This window comes from Rhipicephalus microplus, chromosome 1 (genome assembly GCF_043290135.1).
Source record: "Rhipicephalus microplus isolate Deutch F79 chromosome 1, USDA_Rmic, whole genome shotgun sequence".
NCBI classification, from domain to species: Eukaryota; Metazoa; Arthropoda; class Arachnida; order Ixodida; family Ixodidae; genus Rhipicephalus; species Rhipicephalus microplus.
This window is the reverse complement of record NC_134700.1, coordinates 169,246,759-169,260,619: the sequence shown is the minus strand read 5'-3', so window position 1 is coordinate 169,260,619 and position 13,861 is coordinate 169,246,759. Positions and strand designations below refer to the sequence as shown.

General features: G+C 47.6%; 1 protein-coding gene across 5 annotated transcripts in view; it reads left to right on the top strand.

Annotated features, from left to right (window-relative positions):
* Positions 1 to 13,861, top strand: part of LOC119178453 (protein tyrosine phosphatase Meg) — a 365,579-nt gene that overhangs the window by 158,332 nt on the left and 193,386 nt on the right. For 3 of the 5 annotated variants that reach the window (XM_075887796.1, XM_075887802.1, XM_075887791.1), the window contains exon 1: positions 12,475 to 12,662. The exons of the other annotated variants lie outside the window; for them this stretch is intronic. In XM_075887796.1, coding sequence (XP_075743911.1) covers positions 12,490 to 12,662 — 173 coding nt within the window. In that variant the 5' untranslated portion in view covers positions 12,475 to 12,489. Of the gene's footprint in view, positions 1 to 12,474; positions 12,663 to 13,861 lie in introns of those variants that run through there. 5 annotated transcript variants of the gene reach the window in all.

The window sequence follows — 13,861 nt, the reverse complement described above, 5'->3', positions numbered from 1 at the left end:
ATTTTAAGACCCACCTTTCTGCTCTCCTTGTCTGACTCCGTAATCATGAGTTGCAATTCATCCCCCGAGTTACTCAGCAATGCAATGTCATCGGCGAAGCGCAGGTTACTAAGGTACTCTCCATTAACTCTTATCCCTAACTGTTCCCATTCTAGGCTTCTGAAAACCTCCTGTAAGCACGCGGTAAATAGCATTGGGGAGATTGTGTCCCCCTGCCTTACACCCTTCTTGATTGGTATTATGTTGCTTTCTTTAAGCACTATGGTAGCAGTTGATCCCCTGTAGATTTCTTCCAGGATGTTTATATATACTTCATCGACGCCCTGATTCCGCAGTGTCTGCATGACGGCTAATATTTCTACTGAATCAAACGCCTTCTCGTAATCTATGAAGGCTATGTATAGTGGTTGGTTATATTCTGAGCATTTCTCTATTACCTGATTGATAGTATGAATGTGGTCGATTGTTGAGTAGCCTGTTCGAAATCCTGCTTGTTCCTTCGGTTGATTGAATGCTAATGTTTTCTTTACTCTGTTAGCAATTACCTTTGTAAATAGCTTGTATACTACAGAGAGCAAGCTAATCGGCCTGTAATTCTTCAAGTCCTTGTCATCTCCTTTCTTATGTATTGAGATGATGTTAGCGTTCTTCCAAGACTCTGGTACACTTCCCGTCAGGAGACACCTCGTAAACAGGGTGGCTAGTTTTTCTAACACAATCTGGCCTCCATCTCAGCAGATCTGATGTTACCTGATCCTCACCAGCAGCTTTGCCTCTTTGCATGCTCTCCAAAGCTTTTCTGACTTCTTCTATCATTACTGGTGCGGTGTCATCTGGGTTACTGCTAGTTCTTATAGTATTAAAGTCGTGGTTGTCCCGGCTACTGTACAGATCTCTGTAAAACTCCTCCGCTATTTTAACTATCCTGTCCATATTAATAGTTATTTTGCCTTCTTTGTCCCTTAGTGCATACATCCGATTTTTGCCTATCCCAAGTTTCCTCTTCAATGCTTTGACGCTTCCTCCGTTTTTCAGAGCGTGTTCAATTCTCTCCATGTTATACCTTCTTACATCGGATACCTTACGCCTATTAATCAACTTCGAAAGCTCTGCCGTTCTATTTTGTCTGTTGTACTTGAGACTTTCATAATCTGATGCTTCTTAATGAGATTCTTCGTTTCCAGGGAAAGCTTGCCAGTGTCCTGTCTAACTACCCTGCCTCCAATTTCCACTGCACACTCCGTAATGATACTCGTCAGATTATCATTCATTGTATCTATGCTAAGGTTGGTTTCCCCACTAAGAGCCGAGTAGCTGTTCTGAAGCGAGACTCTGAATTCCTGTACTTTCCCTCTCAGTGCTAGCTGATTGATTGGCTTCTTGCGTATCAGTTTCTGTCGTTCCTTCCTCAAGTCTAGGTGAATTCGAGACCGTACCAAATTCGCCTAGACTTGAGGTATACATATATATGTATACGCACAAATTGCGTGTCGTGAGATGTGTGTCTTCTGCTTTAAAACTGATCGTGCGTGTTTTACGTATCAACAGTCGCGCGTTTGCAATGCATGCCTACGGTGTGTGTCAGTTGACATAGCGAAAGAAAATAAAACACGGGAAGCTGTTGCGTGCGCGCACTTACACTTTGACCCGCACAGCGGGTGCGGTGGTTCGGTGAGCGATCGGTACCCCTGTCGACTTAGTGCGATAAACCCCGTTGGGAGAGGCACGCGAGCGCGCGTGCTTGGCACACAAGTGCACTTTGACTCCTCGTTGTTGCAGAGCTAGCGCTACGTTCGCTGACCGCGCTGCTTCCTTTGCCGTTGCACTCCAACTTCTGCGAGTCTCCTCTACGGAGTTTCCGGACACTTTTGTCTCTCTCTCTCTCTCTCACTGTCTGTGTGTGTGTTTAGCAGTCAAGCTTTGACTTCATTGTGCTTATTTTTTGTTTATATTGAAACGGCGAAGGAGAGCGCGTCCACAGTTTGCCATACCGAGCTACTGACCTCTGAAGTATGTGTGTAGTATAGCTTCAACGCCGGGCCTCAGCTGTCGGTGCTTGTTTAGACGGCGCCCCCCGTTTCGTTTACGAATGTGGTTGCAACCGCGCGCGCCAGTCTAAAAGAATCACTTGGGCAAGTAGGATGCAGACATACACAGAGAGCACTCTTGCGAGCACTCTATACGAAATACGCATATCCCGCCTGGAAGGAAACCCGACCGGTCGCACCCGAACGAGGTGTTGCGCCCGGTTCAAGGGGATGGTCATGCCCATCTCAGGCGCGACACGCCCGTATTGGATCAGACGGGCCGTGCCTCGTAACGGGTTATTTTAGTGTAGTTTATGCTGTAAATTGATTGATATGTGGGGTTTAACGTCCCAAAACCACCATATGATTATGAGGGACGCCGTAGTGGAGGGCTCCGGAAATTTCGACCACCTGGGGTTCTTTAACGTGCACCCAAATCTGAGCACACGGGCCTACAACATTTCCGCCTCCATCGGAAATGCAGCCGCCGCAGCCGGGATTCGATCCCGCGCCCTGCGGGTCAGCAGCCGAGTACCTTAGCCACTAGACCACCGCGGCGGGGCGTAGTTTATGCTGTATACCGTGCTGTCTATCTGCGCTCTTTGTCGCAACTTGCGATTCACTTATCTGGGGATGCGCCTGGGAGTGTACAGTATACGCTTTGTTGATTGATGCACCTGTATGCGATATTTGAAGCAGCATAAGTTAATGGGTAAAAGGGCAACGGAGAAGTGCAAATTCTTGTTGGATGAATTACGTCTCGTTGCGTTGCTTGTGGAACGTTATCCGCATCAGCTGGCAAACGTGAATGTGTCCCCATATATGCTCTTTATTGACTTTGGAAGATACGTTGTCGCCAGTTGTGCCGTTGACCGATTCGCTTATGACGCGTGAGGACGCTGTTGTAGCCCTCTGTCAACTTATAGATATATATAGATAGGCGGCAAGCTGAGAACACCAAAGCTGCTTGTCGGTGGGATCAACATCGCCAGAGTTGCAAAAATTGAGTAGCGTCTGCCTAAGGTGAACCAATGGGGGAGCAGTGACGCGGGGAGCACGTGACGGCAAGGACTGGGTCGAGGAGCGGGTACGCGCGCGCTGGGAGGAACTCGCTCTGACTGGGTAGTACGGGCAAGACTGCCCATCAGAGCGGCGGGCATTGCGCAAAAGCGGCGCATGTGAAACGAACTCGAGCCCGCGCGTCCTGCTGCCGCTCATCGCCGTGACCGCCGCCGCCGCTCAGTCGCTCGCGTGTAAAGCAGGCTTTACAGAAACGTGGAAGCGTGCTAAGATTGAAGCTATTGTAGCAACACAAAAAAGACGAAGCCCAACTTCGAAACACTTTCTGCAAAAAGTCTTTGCAAAAAACCAAACCAAACACACTTCTCGCTTGCTATAACTAAGTTTACAAGGGTTAAACATCCGACAGTATTTTTTTTCTTTTCTTTCTTAGCGGACACGGCTAAGCCACACATCAGGGATGCTGCAGGGTTCGTGCGTCATCGCTACTGGAATCGACAAATCCTTGCTGTCGCGTAGACTGAACCTTTCGCTGGGCTGCACCCAATTCATCGTTTGTCTTTCTAATAAGTCGAAAAGAAACCGAATGAGAAGCCTTCGCAGTCTCGTCGATGCCATTGTATGCAAACGTGTCGAGTTTTGGTTGACGCACTCTTTCCACATGCTGTGCGGGAAAGGGTGTGTTGTGCTGTGTTCGGTTACTTAGCCGTCGATACTACCGTAGTATTGATAACAATACTAGTTATAGTGATATTACTAGTACTATAGTAACCCGTTTCAAGAAATACGTACGATATGGTGAAAGGAAAAGTTGAAGTCGTTTCTGAACTTTGGAGCAAGTGAAGTCAAACGCTGTGTTTCGCACTCATCTTGGAAGTGTGCGTTTATAATAAGTGTTTCGGAAGGGAGCGCCTTTACATCCGTTCATAAACGTGTGTTATTTCACCGCATGGAAAGCTGTCTAACGCGCGACACTTTTCCAACACACTGGTCGTTACTACGCACGTGCATGCGAGAGTGCTGGCAACTGTATGTCGCCTCTTGCTCTCCGAGTAGTTCGCTCCGCGTTGCCTTAAATGAAGCATTGACGTTGACGTGTCTCTCGAGACCCACGGTATATGCGTGCGTAATCGTCTGAGATCGGGGGATTCGCCCGCGCCGCAGCAGATCGCAGCTTTTTTTTTTTTTTCGTTTGTTGTATTGCGAAGGCACTGTCTTGGTTTGACGTGTGAAGAAGCCTGCCCGATCTCTAATACCCCAGACCCACTGGCAAATTTAGCGTCATTTCGAGCGAGTGTTCTTATGCCTCGAGAACGTACGCCGCTTTGGCAGTGCGCTACTACACACAAAAGGTGAGTGTGCTTTGGGAATGACGCTAACGGTAATGACAACTTGAGTAGAACGACAGCTATTTCATATTTCAGGCAATGTGTCTGTCTTAAGTAATGATGTCTTCGTAATGTTTATTTTACGCCACTCTTAAAATAAACATTACGTACAAACACGGTGGCTGCAGCCGTTGCATGGTGTGCGGTGGGCATGCGTTCCTGGTGGTCAGGGGGGGGGGGGTGACTGCCCGAGAGCGAGAATGTCTGAGTATTTGATCGTTGTGTAGTATGCTTCACTTCATAACAATATAATTCCTAATGATTACTAACAGTGACTGAAGCACTCGGCTGCTGACCCGCTGGTCGATGGATCGAATTCCGGCTGCCGATGCCGTTTTTTCGATCGATGAAGGCGAAAGTATTCGATGCCTGGTTTAGGTATCATGTAATGATAATTATATTATAGTTTTTGGATGTTAAACCCCAACAATTGTTAAAAATATTTTCACGCCCCGCCACGGTGGTCTAGTGGCTAAGGTACTCGGCTGCTGACCCGCAGGTCGCGGGATCAAATCCCGGCTGTGGCGGCTGCATTTCCGATGGAGGCGGAAGTGTTGTAGGCCCGTGTACTCAGATTTGGGTGCACGTTAAAGAACCCCAGGTGGTCAAAATTTCCAGAGCCCTCCACTACGGCGTCTCTCATAATCAAATAGTGGTTTTGGGACGTTAAACCCCACAAATCAATCAATCAATCAAAATATTTTCACTAACGAAAACGATACCTAAAAAGGCTATAAACTCGTCTTCGGATAGTACCTTGGTTATTCTCAGACCACTGTTACCGAGGCTAGACGCTCCGTCGCAGTGGAGTTGAGTTTTGCGTACGCACTCGCTGTCAAGTGCGCTTTGTAGCGAGTGTCACTGCTTGACTGTCAGGAATGTCGTGTCAAGGAATCAAGGAACAGGAGTGAAAGGGAAGGCAGGGTCGTTAACTATAATAGCCTGGGAGGGCCGGTATGCTGCCCTACACTGGGTAAAAGGATGAGGGAGTTTTAAAGCTGCAGAGAGAGAGAGAGGGAGAGAAGAGACCACGCACACAAAATCACACTTCACAGTCATCATAGCGCCATAAGATATAAATCACTAGCTCGCGCTGCAGATCGGAGACTGATGACGGCAGAAAACATTCAGGAATGTCATCCTGAGAGGTAATCGCGGGTAACCGTGACGGAGGCAGTGCTTTACTTCTTCAAGGCAACAGGCTTGCACCGACGGTTATAGACTCGTATCGTGCCAGAACTTTGATATGATTATAAGGCTCCGTGTGGGTGGGCTCCGGAAATTTCGGTCATAATAACGTACACGGCCACAGCACAGTACGAGGGCATCATTTTGTTTCCATGAAAGTGTGACCGCCGTGGCCCATCCCTGGGCCTACGGGTCAGCACCTGAGCAGCGTTACTGTTTGTCCGAAATGAACAAGTTGCAATAGTTCACTTTCCGTTTGGCAAAATAAAAGTTACCGCCAGCCAGCGAACTGCTCATATATGTAGTCGCATGCTGGCAAGGATTGTCGTGTGATTGCAACTTTCCGTGGGCGGTGGCGAAGTCCTCGTGGCTGAGTTTAGTTAGGAGCTTTCTCTAGGTTTAAAGGGCTGTTCGATCCATCGTTCATCATTGCGATTGTGTGTTGCACTCTACTGGCAAGGCTTTTGTGGAAATTGTGGCGCCTTGAAAGTGTAATGGAGGAGGCACGCTGTGCGCATTTAATGTCCACTCGTGCAGGAGATATGCAAATCTAGTCATCGTGTTGCTGTAAATATACTCGCGCATCCCTGCGTAAATTTATCGCAGGCTAGAACCCCATAAGGTCGGTTCATTACACCTGTACAGTTCCTAGGACGGAGACACTGAGTTTGAGCTAGCCTGTGTGACGCTGGCACGCAATAACAATTGCACACAACGACCCATTTGTTTTAGAGGCGAAGATCCTGAAAAGGGAACTGCGGTGCATTTTCATCCATACTGAGATAATGCTGTTTTCTGTCAGTATTGACAGTCCTGAAAAAGCTAGGGTGGTTCATTTCGCCCAGGCACTCGTCAATAATTTTAATTAAGCAAAAAATGACGAGTCAAAACAGAAACCGAAACAGAGAGCGGCTCTGTCGTCCTTGGTGGGTATCCAATGACGTCACAAGATACCGTCGCCGACGACGTCACGAGATCCGCTACACCCCGCCACGGCTGGCCAGGGTGTAAACATAGCTCAGGGGGCCTCGATCTTCTGATGCGCGAAAAGCAAGTTGGCGATGGAGCTGACAAAATTGAACTGTGCTCGCGTTGTCGTCACCTCGTAGAAGAAAGCGTGCGCTGCATCCGTCTGCTGGGAAAGGCGGGGTTATTGAGAAAAGAGTAGGCCCTGACGTCATATACACAGGGTAGCCCGCGTTTACAAGTGTGATTCCAAAATCAGCTACGAATTTTAAAATTTGTTTTGAGAAAAACTAAACTACTTATGGTTGTATAATTTGGCACATGTCACCGCGGTACCAATGCGAACACGTTTTCAAAGTTTTATTGAAATCGGTGAACATGAAAAAAAAAAAAAGACGCCGGAGTTCCCTTTTAAGCCGTGCGTCTGTACATGCATGTATCTCTTGGTGCGTGACCGCCTAGTTCTGACTCACTCAGCAGGCGTAAACGGACGGATGGTTGGACAGACACACGGATGGATACATGGACAGTCAGACAGACGGACAGACAGACAGGCGGACGGACAGACGGACGGACGGACGGACAGGCGGACGGACAGACAGAGAGACAGACAGACGGACGGACGGACGGACGGACGGACGGAGGATTCACGATTTACCGATAAAACCCTCCGAAGCTTCGCCCCACTCATCATCATTCACTTCGTGGATATGCTGTAATTTTTTTAAGGGGGGGGAAGGGGGGTTCTTTTCTGAGCTATACAATTTCCGCGGCGGTGATTATAAACTTTGAGTACTGGGGCATTTTGCCGTGCAAACGAGCCCGCGCGTACGCACACAACACGCACACAACGCGCGTGCTCGCTTACAGGGAATGTTTTAACAAATGTGTCATAAGAGAAGTAGCGTAGTTGCGCGCTGCATTCTCAAATTACTTTTTTTTTTCTGTAGTTGTAGACGTCTCTAGAAGGACAGAGACATTCGTAATGGTAATAATTAGAGGAAACAGAGTAAGTGATTTGCTAACTTGCGGAGAAATGCGGTTGTGACAAATGGCGAGATGGGAGTCTGATAGAGCCCGTTGTCGCTCCCTGACATGTTTTGCTTATTCATTCTTCCCAGCCGACATTTTTTTTTCAACCTATGAACCTTGTCAACGAATGCCTCCTGGGCGTTCCATGGCCTGATCTGCTCTAAGATGTTGCTAATGTGCATCACCGCCCCCCCCCCCTTCTTTTTGTAAAGGGAGCGATCGATCCTTCGATTAATTTATAAGGTCTATACTGAGCATGTAGACTTCGTCGGTTTTCATTGCTTGAGCACGGCATTGACATCTTTTTAGCTCCTTGACATAGAATGCATCTATAAGAAATTGACCTTCGTTATTGGAGTTGAATGGCCCTCTATAGATCCTCTTGCGCATGTTTTTTTTTTATCTCTTTCTCTCTCTCTCTCTCTCTCTCTCTCTCTCTGTGTGTGTGTGTGTGTGTGTGTGCGTTTTAGTAGTGTGTGTATGCAAGATTGATAGCGTGAAGTGACTTCACCTGCTTCTTCTTTTTTTTTTTTGTCTTAGAGGAAATAGCGGGGGATTATTTGCATGAGCGTTTGTTCGCGTACTAATGATTCTTACTTTATTATTTTGAGGCCACAAAGCCATGCATGTTATTCGAGAGCTACGAGTTGCTAAAGCGACATTGCAGAAGTGCAACACTGAACGAATTTAAAGTTGGTCAAGTGTTTTTATTAAAATGAAGCAGTTTCTACATCCTTATTTCGAGAACTAGTGCCCTTTCGCCATATTTCACACTTGCTCCACGAAATGCCGTATATTGTCATTATCCCCCCCCCCCCAAAAAAAAACTCATTGTGTCGCGTATACAAAAAAAAACAGTAAAGAAGGAATCCTAATTTCTCATCTTGCTCGAATTTTTGCCGCAGTTAATCCCTATAACTGACTTTTTTTTTTTCTGTCGTTGCAGTGAACCAGAAATCGTTCCAGTTCAAACAGATGAGTCATTGACTCTTGTACTGTGCAGTATGCCCCCGTCCCTTTTTATTGTATTTTTACGAACAATATATATCCACGATAACATATAACAAAGAATTTGTAAGAAATTACAATTAAATACCATTGACGTCATGAATACTTCGCGAGGAAAACTACAGGGTCGTGCTGGCACTTCTCCTTGGCTGTTTTTTTTTTCTGTTCCTAGTGAAGCAGCAATTATTTCAGTTCGAAACCTTGAGTCATTGACTCTTGCACTGTGCAGTATGCTCCCCCTTTTGTTTTATTTTTTGTGAATGAAATATATACATTATAACATATAACAAAGAACCTGTAAAAAGCATACAATTGAATACCATTGACGGCATGATTACTTCGCGAGGAAAACTACAGGGTCGTGTTGTCACTTATCCTGAGTTTTTAGGGGCGAAGCTCTTTGGGTCGTGGGCCTGTACATCCTCCGATGTATGTAGTCGTAGTAGTAGTAGTAGGTATAGCCACCGGTGACACATACCCGCTCTAGAGCGGGTATGTTCCACAGGGGATGCGAGATGGGAGACCGCGGTGCTTGTGTTCACTAGATGAACGGACGGAGAGGTGGACTCACGGATGGATGCACGGATGGACGCATGGATGGTGGCGCGGACGGACGTAAGCACGGACTGGCTGACGGACGCTTCGCCCCACTCATCATCATTCACTCCGTGGATGATGATGAAAATCACATTCGCTGTGATTTTTTTTTTCGTGCTCTCTCTCTCTCTTCTTTTTTTTTTTTTTTCGCTTGCAGCCACCGCGGTGGAACAGTCGTATAGCGGTGCTCGCCTGCTGACCCCCGAAGGTCGTGAGATCGATCTCGTTTTGACGGGTGTAAAAAGCTGAAGGAGTGTGTACTTATACTTATGTAGAACATCAGAAGGTCGAAATTTCCGGAGCCCTCCACTATACGGCGTCTCTCACGATCACAACGTGATTTTGGCACGTAAAGCTACACTAATTATTATTTTAATAGTTGCTCGCTTCTCCTTTACTTTTTTCTTTCTTTTCTTGCTCGCTGAGCCTGATCTTAGGTTAACAGCATTCCCTTGGGCCCGCCTATTAACGTGCATTGATGCGCAAGTATCGATATGCAACCTATACTTGCGGGGTCGGCACACAAACCCGCGCCCTTCGTTCGTTGCAGCGTGGTTGTCGATATGTCAGCCCTCGCGTGTGGAAGGCGAAGTGCCGTGTCCACATTCCCGTACTATCACGCGGCTTGCTTACGTCTCCCCAATTTGCGTGTGTTCGAGAGAAAATGACGCCAATACATCTCGCGTGCTAGTTGAATGCTAAAAAAAAAAAAGAAATTAGAATTTAAGTGTGCTTTTACTTGTTCACTTTAGCGATTGTGGTTTTATAGTTCATTGTAAGCGGGAAATAAGAATATTAACAAAGAAAATATGAATGAAAGTTGCTTTTTGTTCACATTTAACGCCTGTGGTCAATTGTAAAGTTCGCTGATATCGTCATTCAGAAAGTCGGCGCTAGATTTGACTCACGATCTCCTCGTCAATGACATACGTGTCATCGCCGTGTCGAGATCATTGATAAGAACACCACTGTGCTGCACGAAATAGGCGTGCTGCACCCCCCCTTCCCCCCTCCATTGAAATTGCGGCTATTTCGATGCACTATAACAGTATGCCACGTGGCTTGATGACACACACCACAATCAAGCCGGCAGTGAAGCCAGCAGAAGTATCCTTCATCTTCTCCTCTTCTTTCGTAATGCACTAAGGCTCTGCATATATATGCTTGTGAAACGCTCCCCAGGATCGCGAGCCGAGCTTTGACGTCACGCACTACGACAAATCTCTCCAGTCACGCCACGGCAGTGTCAGCAAAGCTACCGGATTGCTTACAATGTGTACAGCATTGCTTACAACCTTTAAGCATTGCTTTGCAATCTTTATATGCGTAAACCGAATACGGCAAGAGCAAAAATAAGAAGCGCCTGTGGCAATATACATGCACGTGGGCATTTAGATGCCTGGTCGCAGGCGTTTCACAGGCCCCGCCGCGGTGGTCTAGTGGCTAAGGCACTCGCCTGCTCACCCGCAGGTCGTGGGATCGAATCCCGGCTGTGGCGGCTGCATTTCCGATGGAGGCGGAAATGTTGTAGGCCCGTATGCTCAGATTTGGGTGCACGTTAAAGATAGGTGGCTATAGGTGGTCGAAGTTTGCGGAGCCCTCCACTACGGCGTCTCTCGTTATCATATATGCATGGTCGTTTTGGGACGTTAAACCCCACACATCAATCAATCAGGCGTTTCACAGTTATGTCAACTGCTTGACTGGCTCGGCATGTTTCTGACGTTTCATCCAGGCCGGAGAGAATGCTTTTCGGTCATGTTTGTAATTCATCCACTCGTTTACGCCGTCTTCTGGTAAAGTTTATTGAATGAACTCTTAACGGTATTTTATACATCGCCAACATATTAATTCATCTTTCCCTCTCTGTGTTTGTAGACACACATCCTAGTGCGTCTTTTTTTTTTTTGTGCTCGAAACGAGACAACTATATCAAGTACTGCAGAAAGGAAATGATGTAACTTTTCACTGGTTACCAGGCCATTGCGGAATTGTTGATAACGAGCAGGCCGACGATGCAGCAAACAACGCTCTCGAAAAGAGCATAATGGATTCCATTCCACTGTCAAGCGATGCACAGCAGCAAGGATTAATACGCTCGCGCACAATATCGCCAGGTCTGTGTGGAACACGCCCGGATTTCTCCACGTCTGTCTTCACCGCCTCGATCCATGCCTACGACTTACCATTCCATCTGGTTCGCCCTTATCTGAGACAACCGTTCTGTGCCGTATGTGGCTTGGGCTGTCTTACACGAAGCGTTTGCTTGCCGCATCGGATGGACAGACAGTGCTGCGTGTGACCATTGCGGCGCTGACGAAACCATCGAACATATTTTGGGCCAGGGCCCTGAGTACAACTGTCAGAGACAGTCCCTGTCAGCAGTGTTTGCACGCCTCGACGACCAGCCGCTTTCCGAAAGAATAATTTTGGAACGCCGGAAAGATCCAGCTTCATGCCAAAAAGCGACGAAGGTCCTCCTGAAATTTCTGCGATCGACCCGCCTCGTCGAACGATTGTGACATTCTTGTGTGTGTGTGTGTGTGTGTGTGTGTGTGTGTGTGTGTGTGTGTGTGTGTGTGTGTGTGTGTGTGTGTGTGTTTTGTCGCTTCCTCCAGCTCTTTTTCTCTCATTCTCTTTGCCTTACTCTTCTGTCTCTCATTCCCCCTTTCCCAGTGCAGGGTAGCAAACCAAATATTTGCTTTCCGGTTAACCTCCCTGCATTTCTTCATACCACATCCTTCTCCATCTCGTACCACAGAAAAGAATGAAAATACTCCAGCGCGTAGGTTTTGTTCATTGATTTCGCTGCTGTGAAACATCTCTCCCGCAATATTTACGCGACCATTACATCGTCGACAGTGTTACTGAGCGATTTGCCACACCGTCTCTCTCGCTACAGCTGCCGGCAAAATCGCTCATCGGGTTAGAGAAAAGGCGAGCGCACTGCGTGGGGCGGGGAGGCACTGCGTTCTCTCTGCATGACTGGGCGTTCTTTCATGTGTCTTCGTGTGTGCCAACCGAGGCGGCGCATCGTATTCGTTTTGATCGACGCGTTGGGAAAGGCACGTCGTCGCACACAATTGCTGCGTGCCGTGCGCAGCCGGTGAACGAAGCGCATTATAAAAGGCCATCGCTAAGACGACGCCAGCTTTTTTCTTCGCCGTTTGTCTTTTGTTACGTTTTGTTATCGCTGCTGCTGCTGCTGCTGTTTCCTCCGCCATCGGAGACGATCGTACAGTTCCCAGTGAAGAACCGCGACCATGATCTGCGTGCAGCCGCCTTGCGCGGTGCCTTCAACCGCCAAGTGCTGCGGCACTTCGGGCTCCGTCAAGCGTCCCTGGGATCTCGCGGGCTCGGTCGTGAAGGTGTGCCTTTACGGAGGCATGCACGAACCGTCTCCGGTGGGCGTATGCAAATTTTGTCGCCGCTTCGTGTGAGTAAGAAACGAGAGTACCTACCTACCTACCTACCTACCTACCTACCTACTAACCTACCTACCTACCTACCTACCTACCTACCTACCTACCTACCTACCTACCCACCTACCTACCTACCTACCTACCTACCTACCTATTTACCTACCTACCTACCTATTCAATCCAGTTTTATCGACGATTCATCTTGGTAACTTAGCGTGCCGCTAAGTTCGAGGACGTGGGTTCGACTTCCGGCAACAACGGCTGCATTCCGATGAAGCCGAAGTGCAAGGACACTTACATACTTCGTTTTAACTACACGTTACAGATAGCCGAATTTGATTCGGAATCTCTCATTAATGCGTGCCTCGTTATCATAATTATAACCGTTAATGTTACATTATTATTATTATTATTATTATTATTATTATTATTATTATTATTATTATTATTATTATTATTATTATTATTATTATTATTATTATTATTATTATTATTATTATTATTGACTACGCGGTAAAGAACCACAGGTGCTCGAATTGACTCAGAGTCTCTCATTACGGCGTGCCTCGTTATCATAATGATAACCCCCAAAGTTACACTACTATTATTATTGTTGTCGTCGTCGTTGTCTGATCTTTGTGAGCCGTAGTGTTTTAGCCTTGTGGACTCGTGTAATATCCATGGTGGTCATATCGACACTTCAGACGCACTCTGCGTTGGCGTCGCCGAGAGGGTCCCGGTGGAAATCATGTCGATAACATCGTTCGCGTGTCGTTGTTCTCTGCGTGAGTGAAAGCCTGCGAGGCTGTCGACGATCGGGGCTCAAGCCACCACCACCTCCGCGCCTCCGCTGCATGGCGTTCTGATTGGCTGCGGCAAAGCGGCGAGATTCGGCACGCGGCAAAAAAAAAAAAAATGCTCCGAGAGCAATCGGCCTTGCCGCCTGGTTTTTCTCCCGCTTTCGCCGCCTGGAGAGGAGGTTTTTCCCGCGTTGCCGCCTCGCCGCTTTGGCCGCCCCGCCGCTTTGGCCGCCCCGCCTTCGGTGTGAACGAGCCTTCAGTGTTGTATATCGTCGAGTCATGCCAGGCCGGATGCTCGAAGAGTGATCTGATGCGACCTTACTTCGTATAGCATTCCAATTGGTTGATGTCGCCCTTGTCGCAAAGTTGTGCGGAGGAGGTGAAGGAGGGAAGGGAAAGCGCACTCTCTCTTT